Genomic DNA, 24,733 nt, shown 5'->3' on the forward strand with positions numbered 1-24,733 from the left:
TTATAAGGGCACCTGGCTAGCTCAGTTAGTAGAGCAAGAGACTCTTGGTCTCAGGGTTGTGAGTTCAAGCCCCATGTTGGGTGTAGAGAGGACTTTAAAATAAAATCTTGGGGCGCCTAGGTGGCTCAGTCAGTTAAGTGTCCAGCTTTCACTCAGGTCATGATCTCGTGGTTCTTGAGTTCGAGCCCCACGTTGGGCTCTGTGCTGACAATTCACAGCGTGGAGCCTGTGTCAGATCCCGTGTCTTCCTCTCTCTCTGCCCCTTCCCCATTCGCATGCTCTCTCTCTCAAAAATAAACATTAAGAAAAATCTGTTTAAATCTTAAAAAAAAAGTAATGCAAGTTACAGAATACAGTGGTGATCCCTTTTATATACAACAGCACACACACACATGTGTATAATGTATATGTGTGTGCACTTATGTATATAACACATCTCGGCATGAGCACTGGAACAAGTATGGAAGGACAGGCATCAGATTGTTATTTGTAAATAGTAACAAAGAGGAAGAAGCTAAAGAATATGGGAGTCAGGAGATAATTCTACTTTGGCTATTTCTAAATTACTTGAATTATTACAATGCAAATTATTTCTTAAATTCAAATGACTGAGAAAAAAAACCAAAAGAAATGTACACATAAAATTAAATTCTACAAAAAGCTGGGTGAACAGGGATATGATTTTTGGGGCCTTTAGAAAGTACAACACACTCATATTCATGTCTGCCTTGCAAGGTGAGCACTGAGCCCTAATTCTGCTAAACTGCTTCAGTTCTAGTTCCTGAAGGTGTTCAGAGTTGGGTTTTTGGTTTCCTTTACTTTACTGACTTTTTCTCCAGATCTTGTGAGCTACTCAGCAGGCTATGAGAACACTACTTGGAGAAGGGTGGTTCAGAGTAGAAAGTGAGATGCTGGAAACCCATGTAGATCTTTCTGGAAGGCTCAGGGACGGAGGGAAAGGAATTAAAGACCATCAGCTGTAATTAAGACAAGGCTCTTTCAAGAACTACTCATTGTAAAAATATGCTTGGCTTTGGTTATTCCCAGGCTAAAGGTGTGTGAGGTGGGCAAGAGCTCCCAGTTACAAACCCTGGCAATTCTGCCCTAGAATGAGAGGGGCCGGGAGGCTGGAGAAAGAGTCCCAGGGATAGATGGTTAGAAGGTCACTTCGTTTTATTAAAAACTATTGATTTTTAAGTCCTAAAGTGCTTTGGTCTCATCAGAGTGTAGTTCTAAAAAGCTGTGAAACTTAGGGCTAAAACTTATAAAAAATCAGCTGAGAAAGGGTTGTTCTGGAACAACTGTATTTAAATTAGTGCCTACATCACTGGCTCTAGCTTCCAAAGACGGAAAGCGGCACAGCAGAGGCTGGACCTCTCCAGTGCCGTACCGCTGGGGTGGGTAAGATGACACAGTTTTCCCACTTAAACATTTCTTCTTCGGAAAAGTCTTCTAATATTAGAGAGAGGGTATCAGGAGAGGACTCTGATCTCTTCAGACTTCTGGCCCAACCACAGATGTGAAATCTGGTCACAATCCTCAGATAAAGTGTTTGGACACTTAATGGGCTCCGACCCTGGTGGATGTTGGCAAGGCCCCACACAGGGGAAGCAAGCATTCTATCACCCAGAGAAAGGGAGAATTCCTGGAGGCTGAGAACCCAAGGGAGGCAGAAGAAAAAGGAAAAGACAGGGGAAAAAAAAAGGAGGGGGAGCTGAAGGGGCAATAGGTAAGGAGAGATCAAAAAGTAGAAAGACTCCTTTTCAGGGAGCCTGGGTGGCTCAGTCAATTAAGCATTTGACTTGGGCTCAGGTCATGATCTCACCGTTTGTGAGTCTGACCCCTGCATCAGGTTCTCTGCTGTCAGCATGGAGCCTGCTTCGGATCCTCTGTCCCCCCTCTTCCTTTCCCCCTCCCCCACGTGCACTCGCTATATCTCTCTCACAATAAATAAACTTTAAAAAAACAAGAAAGGGGCGCTTGGGTGGCTCAGTCAGTTGGGCGTCCGACTTCGGGTCAGGTGGTGATCTCACAGCTCGTGGGTTTGAGCCCTGCGTCTGGCTCCGTGCTGACAGCTTAGAGCCTGGAGCCTGCTTTGGATTCTGTGTGTGTCTCTATCTCTGTCCCTCCCCAACTCATATTTTGTGTCTCTCTCTCTCTCAAAAATAAATAAACATTAAAACAAAATTAAAAAAAAAAAAAAAAAAAGACTCCCTTTCATGGCTTCAGCAATGACCGGGATCTACTGGAAGGCAAGGACTTTCCAAACAGCTGCTTACAGCCTACTTCCTGCATCAAGCACCCAACTGTGGTCTTCATGAAGGCAGGAGCCTTGTTTGCTGTGTTCATCACCATAAACCCTAGGCCAGCACCGCACCTGGCACAAAGTGCATGCTCAATCACCATTTGTAGAGTGAAGGAACAACGGATCTGCAGCTTTGAACAAAGGGTGCAAACCACCGAGGAAAGCCTGACAAGGGGTGTCATGGAGCCATACAATTAAGATAAGAGCAACTCATTTTCCATGAGGGCCTTGAGAGGCTGTTTCCCCAGTAGCACTTTGTAGACCTAATTTACTACTCAGGGGCAGTCCGTCTACACCGGGGACTTTCCCTTTCCCTTGTACCTGACCCAGTCATAGGGCAAGGGATGCTGGAGGGGACCTGGAACCTCCTTCTACATTCCCATGAGGGTTTGCTGAAATAAACTAACACGACTGCTAGTGATTTGACGACCTTCAATAGTGCCACTTTATTTTTTTTAACTTTATTTAATTAGAGAGAGAGACAACACACGTGGGTGAGCAAGTGTGGGAGGGGCAGAGAGAGAGGCGGGGACAGAGGATCCAAAGTGGTCTCTGGGCCGACAGATAGCAGAGAGCCCAATGTGGGGCTCAAACTCACTATGAGATCACGACCTGATCATAACCGACTAGGCCACCCAGGCGCCCCAATAGTGCTACTTAAAAAATTTTTTTTTTAATATTTATTTTTGAGAGAGAGAGATAGAGTACGAATGGGGGAGGGGACAGAGAGAGAGAGAGAGAGAGAGAGAGAGAGGAAGACACAGAATCCTTATCAGGCTCCAAGCTCTGAGCTGTCAGCACAGAGCCCAAGGTGGGGCTCAAACTCACGAACTGTGAACTCATGACCTGAGCCAAAGTCAGACGCGTAACCGACTGAGCCACACAGGTGTCCCTTAACAAAAAAATTTTTTTAATGTTTATTTTTGAGAGAGAGAGAGAGAGAGAGACAGACAGCGTGAGTGGGGGAGGGGCAGAGAGAGAGGGAGACACAGAATCTGAGCTGTCAGCACAGAGCCCAATGTAGGGCTTGAACTCACAAACCGTGAGATCATGACCTGAGCAGATAGTCAGACGCCCTACTGACTGAGCCACCCAGGCGCCCCCCAATAGTGCTACTTTAAATATACAGTCCCAGATGCAGATCCCACCCTTTGGGATCAGGTAATCTTTCATACATAAATACATGATAATAAGCTGGGGTGCCCCTTCCTTTAAATGGGCATCTGGCATTTGAAATGTGAAGCCCTCACACCTGCTCCTGCTATTTCACACATCACAGAATACTTTCCTTAAAGAAAAAAAAAAAAAAACTATCCGGAAAAATTCTTACATGCTTTTTTCTAAGGTATGAATTCTAATCTTGAAGGTATAATTGCCTTCACTAATTTCTACGTGTGTCAATTTAAACCTCTCATTAAGTCTTCAGCTACCTTGGTCCTTCCAAATCAACTTTTATAGTAATCACAGGAGCCAGTGAGTCACTTGTTTTGACACCACTGGATGTTTCCTCTAAGGGCGATGTAGGAGGGAGTTCAGGAAAAAAGGGTTAGGAGAGAGAAAAAGACGGGTTCCGGCTTTGGTAAAGGAGGAAAGCGAGGTGGGATGGGTGGGGTATCTGAGCTGGACATGGTCTCTGGTGGAGTGTTGTAGATGCTGCCCTTACCAGCGTGGAGAGGGCCGGAGGACAGATGTGCATTTCCGATCAACCCCACCCCAAAAGCCTCTGAATAAGTCTTAACTGGACAAGGAGGCAGGGAAGTTGCAGGTCACCTGGTCACTGGATGAGGATGGGCACAACTGTCCTTAGCTGGGAAGCTGGTTCTCAAAGGACACCCCTTCCCTTGCTTACACAGAAAGGCCAACTCAGGGAAAGCATGAAATGAGCCACAAATTTTATTCAGGAAGGAATGAACCTGGGGCAGACTTAATGAGTTCCTTAACGAAAGACATCCTGGAGGTGGTGAAAGTCTGGGGGCCTTGCAAACCCCAAATCTTCTCCTTTACATGAGACAGAGTGACGCCCTACCTTGGCTGAACCAGGTAGAGTATTCAGGCAGTTTGATGCCAATCGGTCACACAGAGTAGCTCAGGCGGTGTAGCTCCCAGAGCGGAGGGCTCAGACTGGGGGCTGGGTGAGCAGCTGGCTGGCACCCGGCAGTGGTGAGTTCTGACACTAACTAGGCTTTAACACAGATTCTAATCTGACCTCTATCCAACAACCAGCTATTTGACACAAGGCAAGTCCCCAACCCCCAAGTCTCATTTTCTCCGTCTACAAAGGCGTGATCCTAAAGTTGTGAGAATCAACAGAGACAACATATGTGAAATACACTTGGCAGATTCCAAAGTGCTACAGAAATGCTAATTATCATTAAGCGTGATTTTATTACAGCTGGGACCACATGCTCTCTGGAACACATTAGCAATTGTTTACCAAAAGCCATGGGAGGGATGGGGAATCCCCTAATGAAAAAATTCTTCAAAACGAGCTTTGCTGAAAACCAGCTAGCCATCACAGGAGGGGTTCCATCTATGGTCCAGCTCCCCCAGGGCAGGCCCTTGGCAACATGGAGTGGGGGGCATGGGCACCTGCTAGGGACCAGCCTCTTCTTTCTGCTTCTGTCCAGAGCACAGCCCCCATTAGACATGCTGATGGTACCGGAGGAACAGGTGGAAAAACCAGAACAGCCAAGACTCTGGAGTTAGACACCCCAGCCTTCCAAGCCCAGCCGACACCACCACTTCCTGTACGGAGACTGAGCATGTTTTTTTAGAAATAATAATAGTTGTTACTTTTTATCGCATCCTTAGCATGTGCTAAACAACGCACTGAGCATTTATCTCAACGAACCCTTACAACCAACCCGTGAGCTACCCAATTTAGAGTTGGGGAAGTAGAGGGCACAGAGAGGTGAAGGGACGTACCACCTGAGGTCACACAGGAAGTGAGTGACAGACCCAGGATTTAAAGTCTGCCTCTGTGTGGCTAGATTGCTTCTCAGGTCTCTCCTAGCTCTGATGCCATACTATACGGAAAACAAGCCCCACACATAGACAGCACTTTTTCCAAACGCTGTACAGCTGTTCAGAGAACAAGCTCCTGAGTGAGCCTGTCGGATTCCAATCAGGCTGAACCATTCACTGTGCACTAAGCTCTCTGAGATCTGATCCTTCATCTACACAGTGGGGATAACAGTTCTGTGAGGTGGGGCACATAAAGCATGTGCCACATACTAAGTGCTCAATTAAAGGTTTCCCTTTGTAGTGGTTTCCTGTCTGATCTGGCTTCCTTGAGCATCCCTCCACTCTAGCAGCTGTGGGAGACATCTCCCCCCAGCCCCCATAACCTGGACTGTTACATTACTTTCCACACTCTAGGGCTCCTTGGGGGGCAGTGTGGGGAGACTGAAGAGGCAGGGCTCCATGTACCCCACCAGCTCCATCACAGAGCAGCTCTGGTGTTCTCTCCTCTGCAAAAGATATTAGTTACAAAGATGGTTTCCTTACTCAATTTCTAGAAAATATACAAATGAAGTGTGTAGATATTAAACTTTAACCCTAAGATTTCTGTGTTCTCCATTCCTCATGCTACAGTCCAACTCTACACCCTATATACCCACTTCGGATGGGTAACAGTGGTACAGGGGTTCTGGTACAATCTCTACTCTGTCGTCCCTTAGGTCACCTTGTGCACTAAATCCTCCTGCGGATCTTGTGCAGAGCAGCAGCACCTAGTAGGGCTGACCCAGCAGCTGTGGGCGGGGCCCCACTTAACATGCTCCTCAGGCCACATGCAGGTGGTGAGGGTATCACCCTTGGAGAGACACTCCTCAGAACCACAGGGATAGTGGGTACTTCTCACTCAAGTGTTTATAAACTTCTTAGTGAAGTTCAGTGAACAGCATGTAAGGAAGATCTTCTGTGGGATTCCCATATGAATAACGAAAGTGGAGGCAGCTGAGTGGAGGGGGTTTTCTGGAGCATGGTTTCAGAACCACAGTCAAGCTCTTGTTCCCTCTTTGGGAGCCCACAGTGCCTCCATGTGGACAATTGGATCAGGGACAAATGGTGCGTACTGGAAGGACTTCCATCGCCTGGAGACTCTCCCAGGACTCTGTGTTGCATTGCTCAACTCAGGGAGGCCTGTTTCCCTGTGCTACCTGACACCTTAGGAACTTAGTCTGCACTCAGGCCGTGACCTTCTTGGAACGACCTTCCCTCCATACTTAATCCCACCCAGTCTCTATCAATATATCTCACCCCAGAGGACCTCCCGGAACCCCCTTACCTCTAGTTCCTACAGAGCATACATCCTACATAAGGAAAGCTTGTCCTACCTTGGTCTTTAGTGGTTTCTGGGACTCACGATACATCCCCCAAATATTAGACCGTAAGCTCCTTGGGACCAGAAACCCTCCCTTCCCCTCATCGTGCTCCTGATCTAGTGGTTTTGGCACATGGTAAATACCTAATATACGCTTGCTGAAATGAATGAAATACCTAATATACACTTGCTGAATGAATCAATGCCTCCATGGTGCCCCCCCCCCACCCTTTCCCATCCCCTCCAATGCCCAATACAAATAAAACCCATATTCTGTAACTGGCTTTTACCTTCTCCTTGTTTCAATTATTTTGGAGAGGGTTTTAAAATGCTGAGTTTTACAGTGTTTAAAATGTATATTTCAATTTTGAACTTAAGCCAATAGAGCCTCTTGCAGGACACTAGAAAAAAGGGCTATTTCTCTTTGTAGATACTCAGTATATATCTATCACTTCTACCCAAGTAATTAGATTATTCCTACTCTCTTACCCAGCTTTCATTTCCACACAATAGGGAGCTATATTTTGTTTTCCAGGGTGGGGTCAATTATCATCACCTTTCACTTGTGGGTTTTTATTTTCTACTGTTGTTCAGATACACACTGCTCTAATAATCTATTTTATTTACACTCTATTCCTTATACCATCATAAACTTTTCTTTTGCTTAAGTCTCTTCACTTTGCATTCTTTCCTGTTTCGTGTTCACATTACTCAAGCTTTCCTGAGTCAATATGCGATCACATGCATTTGACAAACAAACTTCTTAGTTTTGCTTCTGTGACTTTTCCCTTGCTATGGCTGACTTGTGCTTTTGAATCTGATCTGGGACTCTTTCCTAATTTGTGAATCCAGACTGTGTATGTTGTCGTTAATCATGATCTATTTTATTTTTTTCAAGATTTTAATTTTAAAGTTTATTTATTTTGAGAGAGAAGAGTGGGGGAGGGGCAGAGAGCGAGAGGGAGACAGAGAATTCCAAGTGGGCTCCACACTGTCAGAGGGGAGCCCACTCAGGGCTTGATCTCATGAACCATGAGATCATGACCTGAGCCAAAATCAAGAGTCAGATGCTTAACCGACTGAGCCACCCAGGCACTTCTTAAAGATTTTAATTTTTCTAATATTTATTTATTTTTGAGATAGAGAGAGAGAGAGAGTTTGTGTGTATGTGTGAGCGGGGAAGGGGCAGAGAGAGAGGAAGACACAAAATCTGAAGCAGGCTCCATGCTCTGAGCTGTCTGCATAGAGCCTGACGTGGGGCTTGAACCCAAGAACCATGAGATCATGACCTGAGCCAAAGTTGGATACTCAACTCACTGAGTCACCCAGGCACCCCTTAAAGATTTTATTTTTAAATAATATCCACACCTGACATGGGACTTGAACTCACAACCCCAAGATCAAGAGTTGTATGCTCTACTGACTGAGCTAGCCAGGCACCCCCTATTTTCTCATAACGGTCTACTTTAGGCTTCTTTGTGCTCTTCTGTTTTATTGCACGAACTCCTCTTCTTCTACTTGTAACAAATGTGGAAGATAAACACATTCCATCTTCACTCTGTTAGTGATCAATACAATGGACTTAAAAGCCAAATCTCCTTTGTTTCTGCCCTGTTCTGTGGGGGCTCTGCATGTGTCTTTGTCAATGGTCTCAATTCTGTGATTCGAGGCCCCTCCTGGGGAAGGACGACAGGGTCCGACTCTGTTCCTACTCCTGTTCACACAGGTCCAGACGACTTGGGCAGGCCAGCCACTCTGCCTTCCTGGGATGACACGACCTGCTCCGAACTACGGAGGGGGTCTGCTGGGGTCAGGGATGGCCTTCTCCACCACCCCTCCGGGGCTCACTCACGCTGCCTCTCCAGCACCTTCTCCTGCTGTGTGTTTCAAGCTTTTGTGTTGGCAGCTAAATACGCTCAGAGTCCCTCCTCCTCGATTCCTGACATGATTCTCCATGACTACCGAGTGTTACTAGATAAGAGGGTGAGGTAGAGTTCAGCAATAGCTGTGGTCCTATCCCCTGCCTTCCAGGCCTGCTCTGCCACCCTGCCCTCGGAGCTCCGCCTGTGTTCCCACCATGAGCTCAGGCCGCCTGGTGACTCAGCAGCCACTGAGCAGCCCATCGAGGCACTGAGGCCCGGGCCCAGGCCTCAGCCCTCATGGTCTCTTACCTCAAACTGGATCAGCACTGTCCCGCTTTCAAGGCCCTTCTTTAGCTGTTCCATGGATCCCTCCAAGGTGTCCCCACCCTCCGGACAAGTGGGGAAAATGGCCTCTGGGAAAAGCTGGTTCAGTTCATCTTCAGATCTGATGTCAGTGAATGAGTGGACAGCTGTAATGGACAAGAAAGAGGATGTCTGGCAGGGGCAGAACGCTCTCGCTGGTCCGTTTCCTCAAAAAAAATTATACTTAGGACACCTGAATGCAGATAGTTTAAAACAGCTAATTAAGTGATTAAGCACATGGTAATCATTTTCACCAAAGACACTACTTCTTGAGTGATTCAGTAAGTGCTAATTATACAAAATGACATACTAATCTTTCTGGCTAGTTTTAAATGATGGCGTTTTGTACTCAGATCCTTTTGACAAAGGTAGGAGAAAGGGAAAGAATGTTCTCTCTGACCTGGTTATTCTTCCACCTGTCTCTTCTCTCCCCCACTTCTTTCTCAGGTCCCTTTCATTTACTCCCTTAAAACATGCATTTTTCCTGGATACACTATGACAGCACTGTCCCACGGAGTCCGGCAACCTCTATCTACCTCAAGGCCATTTTTAGGTAGGAGGCTCCTAAATACATTTATTACTAAATGTATCTAGTCCTAACACCTCCCACGGGTTTGGTCCTCCCTCTTCAGTACAAATTCTCCCTTCACATCAGACTTGTATGGGTAAAGACAAACCAAGTCCCCTCCCAACCCTACCCCCCACACTAACTTCCTGTCCACTCTCACATGCCTCCTTCTGTCCATCGCCACTTTCTTCTCTGATCTCCCAAAATGGAAACTTTGGGATCATCTCTGAATTTTCCCTTTCCACCCAAGGAAGTCACTCCCTTACTCAAAAGCCTTCAGTGGCTCCCCACTGCCTCCAGGACAATAAGAAAGGAGAAGGAAAACAACGTCTGCATTTGCCCACATAGTTGAACCGAATGCTGAGCCAGCTGCCACGGTCCCCATTTTACAGATGAGGAAATCGACCATCAGGCTAAAGAAGTTGTCCAAAGTGTCCAAAGTGTCAGACTCTTCGGGGCAGGCGGAGGCGGGAGGACACAAAGGAATCCAGTCAGTCCACATCTCTCCGATCCAAAAGACCACATTCTTTTCACAGACCAGGGAAGCGTAGCTCTTCTGCTGTTTTGTGAGGATGTGATTTGTTTGATCTACTCCCTGTGCTGTTTATTTTTCGTCAATTCATTTTTACTTCTATGTTTAGTTTTATTTGAGAGAGAGCAAGAAAGAGACAGGGAGAGAGAGAGAGAGACAGAACACGAGCAGGGGAGGGGCAGAGAGAGAGGGAGAGAGAGAGAATTCCAAGCAGGCTCTGCACGGTCAGCGTGGAGCCTGATGTGGGGCTTGAACTCACGAATCTCGAGATCATGGCCTGAGCTGAAATCAAGACTGCCAACCAGTGGCACTGCCCTTTTATCTCTAGGAGTCTACAAACATCCATCTTCTGCCTCTCAAACCAGTGCCAGCTTCTCAAACCGGGCTGGTGGAGGATTCCCCTCCCCGGCTGGCCAGAGTACTGAAGTGCTGCCCCCTGTGGTGGCCAGCATGCCCCGGGGCATCGTGTGAGAAGGCCTACCCCCAATCACTGGATACCTTGGTTTCCCGCCATGCAGCCTTCACAGTCATGGGCCGAGGGGCAACTTAACCTCTCTGGACGAGGTTTCCTCATTCCCTCACTTGGAGATGTCATACAGACCCTACAAAAGTGTTATGTAAAGCAGTTTACACAGTGCAAGGCCCTTTGCTGGTGTGGCACAGACATCAGCTACTATCACTTCTGAACACCTGCTGCGGCTGGGTGTGGCATCGGGGTTCAGTGGGGATGGGGCGGTTGTGGGGGGGCGGCGGGGAGGGATCTGGAGTGATCAGGCAAGGCCTCCCAGAGGAGGAGGGATGAGAGCTGGCAGGGCACAGCTCTGGGCTTGGAGATGTAAGGGAACAGAGGGAAAGCAGGTGTGCGGGGGTCTAGGGCTGTGCCTACACCTGTGCTGCCAGAACACAGATGTGTGGCCAGGGCTTCGAGTCACACACTCCATTCACCTTCAGTATTTTAGAACTGGACAGAAGGATTCAAGGACTCGGCTTACTGTTTAACAACAACAACAACAACAACAGTAATGGTATTCAACAGAGGCCATCCTTCAAGTGCCTACCAGGCATCAGGAAGCATCCTATTGCTTTCCAAGGATAAGCATTTCATCTTCAAAAGAACCCCGTGATGGAGTGATTTATTATCACCCTTATTTTACATCAGAGGGAACGGAGGCACAGACTGGGTAAGAAGGTCCCTCAACCCAGGAGAGGTGGAGGTAGGATCACTCTGAGACAGCCAGGCTCCTGCCTGACTCTACTTTACTGACTTAAACAGAACCTGACCCTTTGCTCCCAAATGCAAGCATCTGGCGGGCGGCGGGGAGGGCGCAGGCAGCAAAGAGAGGTGCAGGATGTGGGGGAGCCAGCCTGGAAGAAATCAGGGCTCAGGTCCTGCACCGAGGGGGTGGGTAGGTCCCACCTACCTCCAGAGGACTGGCCAGGAGGGGCTGGGCCCCGCGTGGGCAGAGCTTCACATTTCTCAAGTGAGAAGTCCCACATCCTGGTTCTTGATTTTCCCATGTTGGCTACAAGGCTCAACATTTTCTTTTTTTAAAAAAAAAATTTTTTTTTAATGTTTATTTATTTTTGAGACAGAGAGACAGAGCATGAACAGGGGAGGGTCAGAGAGACAGAGGGAGACACAGAATCTGAAACAGGCTCCAGGGTCTGAGCTGTCAGCACAGAGCCCGACGCGGGGCTTGAACTCACGAACCGCGAGATCATGACCTGAGCCGAAGTCGGACGCTTAACTGACTGAGCCACCCAGGCGCCCTAGGCTCAACATTTTCAAAACCACAAAATGGGTCGGAGAGGGCCCTGCTTTGCGAAGGCCCCGCGGTTCCTCTCCTGTGGTGGCGGTTACCTTTCCTCCTGATCACCAGGGCCAGCTCCCGAGTGTGGGACTCCCGGCTGGCTTTGATGAACATCACCACTTGGTCATGGGTGTGTTCTGAGATGTCCCGGCCATTGATTAACACAATTTGATCCCCTTCGTTCAGCTTAGGAATGCAGGTGTCCGCCTGGGTGGAGAGGAAAAGCGAGTTTCTTCAGTTACCATAACACGATCCTCAAGGGTAGAACGCGGATGCTCTCGGAGCCCAAACACTTAAGACCACGTTCAAGTTCTTTTCTCCCTCGGGGACGACTGCCACTACGTTTATATCCACTACTAGGCTGACATGGTCGCTGGTTGTGGGATTCGAAAAAGATGCTCATCACGACGTAAGCTATGCAGCATTTTCAGAATAAGGCTACGGCAATTACTGAAGCCCTTTCTCTCTGGTAGCCAACCTTCACTTAAGTACTGTAACGTACTGTGAGGCTCCTGATCTTTTGTTTTCTTGATGTGCTGTTAGAAAATGATCTGTCAGTTGAAAGTATTGGTCTATCTCGCATCAGAGAAACAGTGTAACATCAAAGGCAGAAACTAGCACGCAGAGAAGCAGCACACTGACTAGTGTAGGAATGGAGACCCTCGAAATTCAAAGAGGCCATAACAGTAAGAAAAAGTAAACTACAGGCTTAAGGACCACTTAAGAGTAAAACTTCCAAACCGGTACTTTCTTAGGAGACACAGCGACTCTTTGGTGCACCCTGTTCTAGAAAAAAAGCAAATGCTCTCCCGAGGAAGCCGAGACAGAAGGCAGAGGGCAGAGTGGTGGTGGTGGGATGGTGGGTCCATGTGCCCAGAGTGAGCAGAACAGCAAACTCTGTGCCTCAGTTTCCTTTTCTTGAGAGTACTGCTACATTTGAATGAGCACACCCAGAGATCTCGGTAAAAATGCAGATTCTGGTTTAGGAGGTCTGGGGTAGGGCCTGAGATCCTGCATTTCTTTTTTTTTTTTAATTTTTTTTTTTTCCAACGTTTATTTATTTTTGGGACAGAGAGAGACAGAGCATGAACGGGGGAGGGGCAGAGAGAGAGGGAGACACAGAATCGGAAACAGGCTCCAGGCTCTGAGCCATCAGCCCAGAGCCTGACGCGGGGCTCGAACTCACGGACCGCGAGATCGTGACCTGGCTGAAGTCGGACGCTTAGCCGACTGAGCCACCCAGGCGCCCCAGATCCTGCATTTCTAATGAGCTCCCAGGTAATGCTGGTGCTACACTGACCAGCAAAGTTCTGGGGAAAAAAACATGGATTCCATTCTTTCTTTCCATCTCTATGCATGCATTTACACACACTCTTTGTTGCTGGTAAAGAAGCAGGACACAGAAACAGAAATGTTAGATTCAACGGAAAAAAACATGTAGGAAATAATGAAATGTGTTAACTTACAGGCGACTCTGGGTTTATCCTTGATACCACAAGAGGCATCTTTTGATCCACTCCTCCCTATAAACGTGTTAAATTAAAAACAACAACAACAACAACACTTGAATAGCTCATAGTAACAAAGACTTGCAGACACAAGAGGGGCTCATACTTCACTTTAACCTATTCTAATCCCAGGGCTTGGCACTCTTTCAGCACACAAGGTTCCTGACCCCTCGGGGTCTAGTGGGGTAACCAGAAGCCTGCTCAGAAGCCTCTCGCTGCCATCACGAACTAAAGGTGCACTCAGGTGTGCTTCCTTTTAAAAAATGCAAACGTCCCCAGAGGACTCTGCACGCACAGCCTTGAAGTGCTGTTGGAAAGGGAGCTTTCCGTGTAGCAGAGAAAAGCTGTAGAGACAGTCACAGGCTGTGAGGGCAGGGCCTCAGCAGGGTGCTGGGGTACAGGAAGGGGAGTGCCTGGTGGCAGCTGGGGCTTGGGCAGCAGGGACCAACTGCCCTCATTCTGCTCTAGAGCAGGGGTTAGTCAGCTTTGCCAAGGGCCAGAGGGGACATATTTTAGGTCTGGGAGAGAGGCCTCTGTCGCAAGTGTTCAGCTCTGCCCGAGTGCCAAAGTAGCTGTAAACCGTTCGTAAATGAATGGGTGTGTCCGTGTTCCAATGACACTTTATTTGCAAAAACAGATGGGATGTGGCTCGTGGGCCACAGTTTGCAGACCTGGCCTAAAAGCAGGCAGAGATGGGGAAAGGCCCCATAAATGTCCCTCCAACTTGAACTGTTATTCTCTCTCACTGGCTTTAGTGATGCCGACAGGCTCCCCGAAAAACCCCTCTTCTGGAGGCAGGTCTGCTTGCTGACTGTTTGTCATCTCCGAGCTTCGGTATACGCATTTATAAGATGGGTTCAAAAATACCAATTTCCCCGATTATAAGAACGCTATAAGGTGATATAAAGAAGTGCACAGCAAACACCAAGAACACAGTAGGTCCTTGGTGTCAGGCAGCTCTGGGGCCATATTAGAAAACTCCCCAGTTTCCTTAGATTAGACTGAGGCACGCAGCACACCCCTGGGGGGAGTTTAAAAGCCACCTAAAGACTGCTCCAGAGCATACAACTTCCTTATAAAGACACACAACATACCTTAAGATTAAATCCGAATTTTCCATCTTCGTCTGGCGTGATGCGGATCAAAACTAAGTAGCCATCACCATTATCATTCTGGAAAACGTTGCAAAAATGATCAACTATGTTACTTCTCTCTCCAGCTGGTGGTGAGGAGATATCTTCTTTTAGTTCTAACTACTTAAACTGCCCGTGACGTGCCTTACGGCACAGGGAATCCTGGTTGGTCACAGGACCCAAGCTCACCCACCTTGTCACAGTAGTACTGGCTGGAGTCCTCGGTGGAGCCCCCTTTGGTCACCCTGTGGAAGGCCTCTATGAACTGCTGATCGACGCCATCTGTTGAGCAGGAGCCTGGAGCATTTGAAGATGGAGATACAGAACTGGATGACTTCTGGGTCAGGCAGCTTTGTGCTGGATTGTTCTCGGATAGACTCCTTCATCATGGGGAAGGAGGAGATATCTTAATAACTGGATTAACATTGTAGCAGAGCAAGCATTACTGGCTGTGGGGGCCTGGCATCCCAGGGCTGTCATGAGTTCCTGCACGCTCAGAAGAGCTCCAAAGGTCAACCCCAGGGCTCTGGCCCACCTGGGGTCCACTGGCTGCCCTTGCCCTCATCTGGCCTAAATATCATCACCTTTAGTTTTGGGGCTAAGGGGCAGGAGGGGAGGGAGGATCCAGGAGCTGCTGAAAACTCAGCTCCCTTCCCAGCTGCGTTAGAAGGTGACAGGGAAACACGCCTGGCTACCCTGGTGGTTTAATTACCGGAGCTCACTCAGACGCATGTCTCCATTCCTTCTGAGAGCTTTCTCCTTCCATCTCATTCCTGCTGTTAGCTCCGCTTCAGTAGGACTCTTGGCTACCCCCCAAAAATGGGACTAACACTGCACATTCAAGACCATGTATATTAATCCTAGTTTGCATTATTTGCCTGTGACCTCCATTAATTGTCTCCAATGATATTATCCTTCTTTTTTTTTTTTTTTTTCTCCAATCAACGTCCTCCCTCATCTTAGAGCCACACTGCCCAATATGGTAGCCACTAGTCACCTGCAGCTATTCAAATTTCAATGAAGATCTGGAAGTTCCTTGGTTGTATCAGTCACATCCCAAAAATGCTCAAGAGCCACATGTGGTTGGTGGCTCCCGTTTTGGACAACACAGTTACAGAACATTTCTATCATCACAGGAAGATCTCCTGGAAGTGATGTCTTAGAGAATTATAGACTACTAGAATCAAACAGACCTCTGCAGTCCTCTGGTCCAACTCCCATTTCACGGATGAAGAAACTGGTCTAGACAGCTGACTGACTTGCCCACGGACACACAGCTTTCCCCTCACTTAACATACAGAAGCTGGTGGACCTGGGTCCCCGAGCATCTCTTTCTTCTCCAGGCCATGCCACGTCTGCTCTTAAGACTCCTTCCTCCCGACCCTCACCTCTCTAAGCTCACAGGGCCACAGGGAGAAACCATCTCAGCCGTTACTGTGTAGGACACTTGACTTCTCTGCATCATGCACACCCACACTATCCCCCTGCAGAGCCACATGCCTAGCGAGAGATGCCTTAAGATGCCTACAGAACGTAGGGTTTTCCTTACCTTCTACAGACTCTGCCACGTTCTAACCTCATACAGATTTAAGGCATGAGAGAGGTGAGGAGACAAGGCATTCAGTGACACATAGTACACAAAAGACAGTTCCTGCTGTCTCTCACTAAAATTTTCTCTTAAACTCTTGTCTGTGGATTTTTCATTAAATCAGGGCTCCTCTGTTCCCTAGCAAGTTCAAATGATCTTACTTTAAATTTAAAATCTGTGTCATAGTCACACAATACTTCACCATCTCAACTTATGTGAATATAAAAATTCAGTGACAGAAATAACAGCTATATGCAAGCGAAGAGTTTGGCCTTATGGCTTTCAAGTTGCTGGGTGAGGGAAGGGTGCTATGGATGGCAAGGCATCTCAGACATAGGATATTTTGGAAGTGAAGCTGTATACCAGTGGTAGATTTTCAGACTGAAATGAAAGAGACTTTAATTAAAACTTAAAAAAAAAAAAAAAGTTCCCCCCAAGTAGGGTAACTCAGCCAGTTTAACATTTACAAGAGCACCCCCTAGTGGCAAGAAGCGCAACTGCTTGGCAGCTGCTAGACAAAAATCGAGCCAAACCCGGTTTAGGAAACACTATTTCCAGTTCTAGGGGTGGAGCTGAACCCTTAATATGAAGTTGCAAATAGCATACACTCTTCAAATGTTTGGAAGGCTCTAGAGGGTGACAGTGACAGAAAGGGTGAAGGGCATATAAACAAAAAACCAGAAGAACCAGGTGACAGAGCAGAAGAGAACAGACTAATTTCAGTAAAATTCTAATTTTATATTCATTATATTTAATTTCTACATTTTGAATGTGTGGCTTGCATCATATAAAGTTTTAAAGTATTTTTCTTTTTCAGTATAAAATGTAACCGTCTACCTAACACAGCCCACAGTGCTAAAAATAATATATTCAAAGTCATTATGTGCCCAATCCTATTTTCTAAGTAGGGATGGAGGTTACTTTTAGAGAGCAATTTATTAAACATATGACAATTTTTTTTGGCTGATCAACTATGTACAGACGTTCCCTGTAGGCTGCTGTAACGTTCTGCTCAGCGTGGAGGATGGACAGACAGATGGTGAGGAGGACATCAAACGAGAAGTAATGAGAAGGTGGCAGCTGGATACAGCACACGGAAGCCACGAGTGAAGATGCCAAACCAAGCGGGCTTTCTCCCTCCTTGGGGCAGGATGTGAGGTGCTACTGAGGGAGAGCCCAGTGGATGAGGAGGGATGAGGGGAGCTGCAGGGGGTGGGGGCGGGGAGGACCTGGGTTCCAGGGAAAGGAGTGAAGAAAGGGGTAGGATGAGCCAAAGCAAGAAGACAGTGTGGGCTGATGAGGCCAATAACTGGGGAGGGAGGGAACAGAAGAGGTCTGTCCCTGAGGCAGGAAGGGGGCACTTGTCAGAGGAGGGGGGACACAGAGGAGACTGCCACTGTTGTCTGGAAGCCAGAGCAGCCTGGGAGGGACGGACCACCTTCGGCTCCCTGGGGAGAGAGGGGACAGGGACAGACTGGCTGACAGGCAGACCAAAGGGTATTCACCCTCAGGAACCAGAAGCTTCAAAGCTGTAAATGTCAACGACAGGTATCAGAAACAAAAGCCATGCCAGAATTCACTTGTCAGAAGAGAAGCGATATTAAAAAAATTAAAACTGCCCACGAAAGACTCCCGTGTGACGCTGTATACCGCTCTTCCCTAAACCCTACAAAAGGACAAGGACGTCCACCCTAAGCCTGTTAAAGCAAGCAAAGCAGTGCTCCATGGAGGGTTTCCCAGCTCTAACTGAGCTACCAGTGAGGTGGTGTCTCTACGGGGGTGGGACAGAACAGGGGCCATTTGGTGTCGTGTTTCTCTCTGGAGTCTAGGAGCTTCTTGAGATTGGAAGAAACCTTCGTCCTCTTTCTTTTCCTCTCCTAGTGCACGTAACACTCGGCCGGGCATGCGAGTGCTCAGGTAAGACGCTGAGTGAACAAAGAAGAAAACCACCTCACTCAAGTACCCGGGACTGACTGAATTACTCTAGAAGAGCCCAGATTTCACCCAGTCACCTGGGAGCAGAGGTGAGGAGATGGGTTACACAGTTCTCAGCTTCTGCGAGCTCAGAGCTGCTGAGAATATCACATTCACAGGAGTCCCCTGAGGATCTTGTTAAAATGCAGACTCTGATTCAGCAGGCCTGGGGTGGGCCTGAGGTCCGCATTTCCGGCAAGCTCTCAGGAGATGCTGATGTTCCTGAGCTGTGGCCAAAAGGGGAGTTATGAAGGGCTAGAAGAATGCAATGTGTCCTTTGAATAAAATTCCCGGAGAAACTGTCCACATGGATTTTATCTTTACATCAGATTCACCGAATAACAAATGGAGTCCTCTTTTCAAGTGTGGGTTTTATGATATAGAGACGTTCTTCACACGATACTCTTATCTCTGTAATAAAAGCCAAGGGCCCAAGATCAAAACTAAACAAGAAATTGCTGAAGTGGCTCAGGGACTCTGGTACAGACGTGTTCCCTTCTGGGCTCTGCATTTCTTCACTAATGAAATCATGGGTCATGCGTCTGTCCCCCACCTCAGGCTGCTCCCTCAGATACTAAGACATCTCAAAGGCAAGAAAGCACTTGTTAAAATTCAGCTAATTCATGCTTGAGTTCTCTGATGAGAGTTTCCTGCCAGAGGCCCTGGCCCTGCAGTAGCCCCAACCACACGGCTGTGCTCACGGATGACAGTTAACCCAAACTCGGCCAAGTCAATCCGCTTGGTTTCTTCTTTGACACAGACGCCATGTGATGCTGTTCAGAGGATATGGGCACCTCACGTGGAGGTGGCAGAGGGGGCATCCTGCTGTGACAACGTTGGGGCTTGCATGTAACCGTCTGTCCAACCTCACGAACAGTCACGGAATAGGTACTAAGTCTCAAGCACTGTGCCAGATATGCGGGGGAAGGAGAGGTCAACAGGGCACTATCCCTCTACCCTCAAAGAGCTCACTGTCTAGTCAAGGAGAAGACATAAAAGCATAAAAATAATCAAGTAATATCATTGTGTTGCAATGGCGATGCTCAGGTGTCTGGGGTATGGTGGGAGGCCAGAAGAGCCTTCACAGAGGAGAGGGAACTGTGCCTGGAGTTCGAAAGATGAATTAGGAAGGGTCTGAACAGGTAGTCAGGAGGGGAAGCAGAAGGGGGTCTAGGCCAAACACTACTAACGACAAAAGAGACAGGACAGCAGCACATGCAGAGGCATGAGATTCTGAAAAAGCACAGGGGAGTGACGTGCTGGAACACAGATTTCATAAAAATAAGGCTCTCAGCCTTGTGAAAGATGGTTTGGAAGGAAGAGAGACCGAAGCCAGGAGGACACTTAGGGCAGTTTCGCAACAGTCTCTGTGACAGACGACGGTGGCTGACACAGGCAGTGCAGTGGGATGGCGGAGGGATCAGATTCAAGAGATGTTCGGGAGGAAGACCAACAAGGTGAGAGCCTAGCTGGAGCCTAGCTGAGGAAGGTGGAAGAGAAGGAGTCCAGGATGGCGGAAGTTTCTAATGGGTGCAAACAGGGTGCAAATGTGGCCGCTTTCACCAAGACACAGGAGGAGCCACAGGTTGGACAGGGAGACGATGAGTGGAGACTGGGGTCCCTTGGGGCTTCAAGTATCAGTCATACGTCTACATGCATGTGGACAGACGCCAGGTGAAGGACAGGCAACGTGCAGAGAAAACAGACACAAAACTGCTGATGCAGTCCTGTCGCTGGCTGGCCTCCTCTGACAGAGACCCTCAGATGTACACAGATCTGTGTGCCACTGGCCAGTGTAGGACTGATGTGCTCAGGGAACAGTGACTAGCAGGCCGAGGGGTGGAGAGTGGCTGACAGAACTGGAGAGTAGATGGGGTTATCGGGTAGAATCAGAAATGGAGCTCCAGGCAGGGATCTGTGGACGGCCCTGATCATGCTGGGTCAGCATCAAGGACACTTCCCACACAGTCTGGACAACTGGGCTGTCCAACACCAGAACAGGCTGCCACACTGCAGGAGGGCTCCCCATCCCCAACGGGGCGACTGGGTGACAGGGCGGACGGCATTCTGCACTGCCAATGTGGTTGCAGAGAGGCATTTCCGAAGTCCCACTCGGGGCACAGAAGTTGTCGTTGTCTTTGTGGTTTTAAATGCTTATTGATTTTTTTAATGTTTGTTTGTTTGTTTATTTTTTGAGAGAGAGACAGAGTGTGAGCAGAGAAGGGGGAAAGAGAGAGGGAAACAAAGAATCTGAAGCAGGCTCCAGGCTCTGAGCTGTTGGCACAGAGCCTGATGTAGGGCTCGAACTCACTGACCATGAGATTATGACCTGAGCCGAAGTTGGACACTCAACTGACTGAGCCACTCAGGTGCCTCAAAGGTTTATTTTTTTTGGGGGGGGAGGTACAGAGATAGAGGGGGACAGATTATCTGAAGCAGACTCCTCACTGTCTGCACAGAGCCCAATGTGGGACTCGAACTCGTGAACCCTGAGACCATGACCTGAGCCGAAGTGGTACGCTCAACCAACTGAGCCCCCCAGGCACCCCCGGAAGTTGTTTTTTTTTTTAATCTTTAAATGTTTTTTATTTATCTTTTGGGGGGAGGGGCAGAGAGAGAGGGACACAGAATCTGAAACATGCTCCAGGCTCTGAGCTGTCGGCACAGAGCCCGACGCGGGGCTCAGACTCATGAACCATGAGATCATGACCTGAGCCAAAGGTGGGCGCTTCACCGACTGGGCCACCCAAAAGCCCCTGCAGAAGTTGTTTTTAATCTCTGCTTTGCAAAGTCACTTTTCCTTTAGGGAGATTCCCCTCCCACATTTTCTGGGTGTTAGGGAATGGTAAGTTAAGTTGTTTTTTTGTTTTTTGTTTTTGCCATGAAGGAAACTTCCTTTGCTGCAGATTTCGGCCTTCACTGTGAAGCAAGCAAAGGGACACGGAATGGCCGAGAGAAACCTGGGAGTTAACAAATGACTACAGCCGACTCGGGCACAAAGCAAACTGCCAAGGATTCATAACTATAATCATCAACTTTGCTGTGCTGCTATAAATACGGAACAACCCGGAGAGTGACTCACCCGCTAAGATAACGTGTGGAGAGCCTGAGCCGCGCCACCCTGGGTTTAGAGCCAAAGTCTATCTGCTCTTTTTCTTCCCTTCTCTTTCTTCTTCTTGTTTACATGGGTACAGAATGTTACGCTTACTTCTCCTTTCCACAAGGAACCCTCCGTACTTACCGCCTGTGATGTTATTCATCCGATTTCTCTGACGGAACACTCCTTTTTGCCTCTTAACACAAACGGGCTGTATAAAACATGCCACACGTTTCTTCGACACCTTGCAGAAACTCAACTACAACAGGTTCTTCCCCCCCCCGCCCCACCAAGTACAGACCAGCTTTTCCTGCTTGCCTTGGGCAGTGGGGGACCCCAGACTCCTGGGGAGGGTGCAGCTGGCTCTGCCAGCAGGAAGCGGTCCGGTAGGGGCTGCCATTTTTCAACTGCTCACCCCACTCACAACGCCCGGCCGCTAACCTGACTCTGGGAGACGTCTGTTGGCGCAAAGCCGCGACAAGGAAGGCTGCTTTGGAGTCGCTATCCACTATGTTCAACATTCAGCTGCAGCGAAAAAGTGCCCCAGGACGACCCACCTTACGAGGTCTCACGCAAGAGTTTCAGAATTGATGTGCAGCGTTTAGGGGTGTGCAGGGCCCAAAATTACTTGAGTCAAACGAGACTCAAGGAAGTGAATTTTGAATCTAACTTAAAAAAACATAAATTTAAATGGCCCTACGTGGACTGTGGCTCCTGTGTTGGACTGTGAGGGTCTAGCTGCTGCATGATTCCATGATGTGGTGGCAGACCACAGGAGGAAAGCCTGACATGGGACCTCGGACCGTTCCCCAAACTCTTTCCTTTTACAAAAGTGGCAGAAGATGCAAGGAGGAAGGCTGACTGTGTGCTATCTGCCCAACTGGACTGGAGGCCCCTTAATGCAAAGACTTGTCTAATTCCCCTTGATGTCTCCTCAATGAGCAGCAAAAGGCACAGAAGTTACGTTGCTGCACTCAGCCATGCACGCAGCCCTTTAAAATACCCACACCCCACCAGACACAATCCGTCTCCTTCTAGCCCGCACTGGTAAGTACTGTCAATAGCACGGTCTGTGATGATGGAAATGCTCTATCTGCGCTGTCCAGCATGGCAGTCATTATCTACACGTGGCTCTTCAGCACTTGAAATGAGGCTTGGATGACTGAAGAGGGCATTTAAATGTTAAGTAATTTGAATCTGAATAGGCACACGTGACTAGCGGCTACTGCACTGGCCAGGGGAAGTCGAGATACTGCCCAACGCCATGATGGGACTACATACCACAAGAGGAAGGGCTGACATGGGGAGTGTGACTGAGCTTTCCGGAGCCCTCGGTGCATTTCCTAAACGCTCTTTCACCTTCCCCAAAGCCACAGAAGCCCATCGCAGAATCAAACTGGCTCAATTCATGCACGCCTGCATTCCTGCCTTGTATATCTAGGTTTGCAAAACCATGGGGTCCCACGAAGGAACTCACACCCTTCCACACTGTCACTTCAATGGAGCTGCAAGTTGGGGCAAGAGATACTGATCATTTCTGCAAAAGCATCATCCAAGCCCAGGTCACAAGGAAATAGCGACCAGAGGATTATTTAACCAGAGGTGTTAAGAACACAGATAAGCTGGCAACCATGTTTGCTGCGGTCAGAGACAACAGAGAGGTGACAACCTCACACATAAATGGGAAGTGAGATTTGCAATTCACCTGCCGATGTCTAGAATACAATCAGGATGCGTTTAGTGCTTTAAGCCTAGCAGCTGGAGTGGTAAAAATTTACAGATTAACTGAAGTGGCTTCTTGCTAATCCTGGGCTGTTCAGGGAGGCATTATGTTTCTATAGTTCAGGTACAGTATGGGACTTAACAGAATGAGCACCCAGTGCCTGTGGGTGACTTCCTAATGGTTGCTCCAGTTCTCTCATAGTTCAGCTTAAAATGTCACTTTTTGATCATGTCTACTTTAAAAAATTTGAGATAGCTAACTCTAAAATGTATACATATGGGAGAACTGTGAATTCATTGAGAGAAAAAAGTAAGACCCATGAATAAGGCAAGGAGGAAAAGAAACAGGGGCTGTATCGGAAACCTGGGCTAAGGGAAGCCAGTGCAATTGAACCTAACATGGAGCTCTGAGTTCCCTGGTAAGCAAGACGAAAAGAGAACTAGTGAATTAGATATACCTTATTGAATAATAAAAGAACTCAAGCCAGTACTTTCAGAGAGACATTTTTCCCTGGCCTTGAGATGTGAAGGGAGTTTGTCACATTTATAAAAAGGAAGATGGGGGCATAAAAGGAACTTAATGCAAACTGTTGACAAAAAGTTAACAAAGTTTCAGAGATGTTCTATGCATGTTTTTGCTTTATACTCGCAATTCATCTAAAGCAAACCTTGAGGGCATACTGTGGGTCTGAGAAGGCTTTCTGTGGACAGGTAGAAGTAAGTGTATTTCCAGTGATCTAGGAGTCCTGCAGTGGTAAAACTTTGGCAATCTAGAGAAATACTCCAGCAGTTAACGTATCTATACCCCTGGAATGTGAATTGATTTAACCTGGGTTTTGCTCATGAACTAGAGACTATTCAAGGGAGCAACACATATGTGGAGAGTAGGTCTCTGTCACAGACAAAAATGAGTGCAAGCTCTAGACCTCAGGCACACAGCTTGTCGTCCTGTGGCGGAACGGACAGTCTGACTTATGCCGTCATCCTGGCAGAGAGCACCGTAGGGTGTTGGCTGCAGGCTCTAGCCCTTGACCTAAATGGCCATCTGGGCTTGAGCAAATTCCTCAACAGCCAAAACAAGCAGATACAAAGAAGAGAACAACACATTTCTTACTCTCGGTGAGGGCTCCGGTTCTGAGAAACCTCGGAATCGCTGTCTTTCGGGGACAGGGAGGCCTTGTACGTGTAAAACACATCTTCAGTTTCGGTAATGTACGTCATCTCGTTCGCAAGGTTATCTGCGGAAGAGTGCCGTGGCTTCCGGATTTCGTGCCGGAGCCGAGGACTTCGCCTGCGTGGGAGAGAGGTCGAGCGTGAAAGTCCCGAAAGCAAATTGCACTTAAAAACTTCATTAGACATCGGCGATCTGGCTTTGTGCCCTGACCTTTCCAAGGATGCCTTGGCTAACGCTGTTGGAAATTAAGAACCAGTTAACCCATTACTACACCAGAATCCACCAAGGGCCATGTGGGTTCTCAAGACTCTCAGCCCTGTGGTATAGCCCCCAAGACGGTAGCATTGACTGTATACGTAGGCAGATGAGAGCGGTTTATGCCCTTCGAGAAGTGGTGAGTGTTGACTTAGGGAGCTATTCTTCCAGGAGGACTCAAGCTCTCAATGCACAGATAACACACCATACTGACTACTGATCAATTCTTCAGAGTCATTTGAGCACCAGTTTAAATAAAGGGTTTAGAAGCCGAAGTACAGTTGTTGGCAAAACTGAAACCTTATTTCAACTACATCCCTTCATGTGAATTTCACTTGATCCAAGAAGCAGTGTTTGCTTTTAAAAATATATCCTGTATGCCCTGTTAGGTGGGCACAGCAGCAGTAGCTAGCTATGTGGCTGCAGGCAAGTCACAACACCTCTCTGGGCCTCAGCTGTACCTACCTGCTCCTGAGAATGAACCAAATGAAGCAATGATCTCCGGACGCCTGGGGAA

At 47.9% G+C, this 24,733-nt stretch overlaps 1 protein-coding gene across 7 annotated transcripts in view; it reads right to left on the reverse strand.

Annotated features, from left to right (window-relative positions):
- The window catches only part of PTPN3 (protein tyrosine phosphatase non-receptor type 3), a 149,863-nt gene that overhangs the window by 18,636 nt on the left and 106,494 nt on the right, over positions 1–24,733 (reverse strand). For 6 of the 7 annotated variants that reach the window (XM_045469847.1, XM_045469849.1, XM_045469850.1 and 3 more), the window contains 6 exons: positions 23,902–24,078; positions 14,600–14,786; positions 14,368–14,445; positions 13,232–13,288; positions 11,816–11,972; positions 8,801–8,961 (listed from right to left, as the gene is read on the reverse strand). In XM_045469847.1, the coding sequence (XP_045325803.1) occupies positions 8,801–8,961; positions 11,816–11,972; positions 13,232–13,288; positions 14,368–14,445; positions 14,600–14,786; positions 23,902–24,078 (817 nt within the window). The remainder of the gene's footprint in view (positions 1–8,800; positions 8,962–11,815; positions 11,973–13,231; positions 13,289–14,367; positions 14,446–14,599; positions 14,787–23,901; positions 24,079–24,733) is intronic. The other variant, XM_045469848.1, reaches the window with a different exon arrangement.

This window comes from Leopardus geoffroyi, chromosome D4 (assembly GCF_018350155.1).
Source record: "Leopardus geoffroyi isolate Oge1 chromosome D4, O.geoffroyi_Oge1_pat1.0, whole genome shotgun sequence".
Lineage (NCBI taxonomy): Eukaryota > Metazoa > Chordata > Mammalia > Carnivora > Felidae > Leopardus > Leopardus geoffroyi.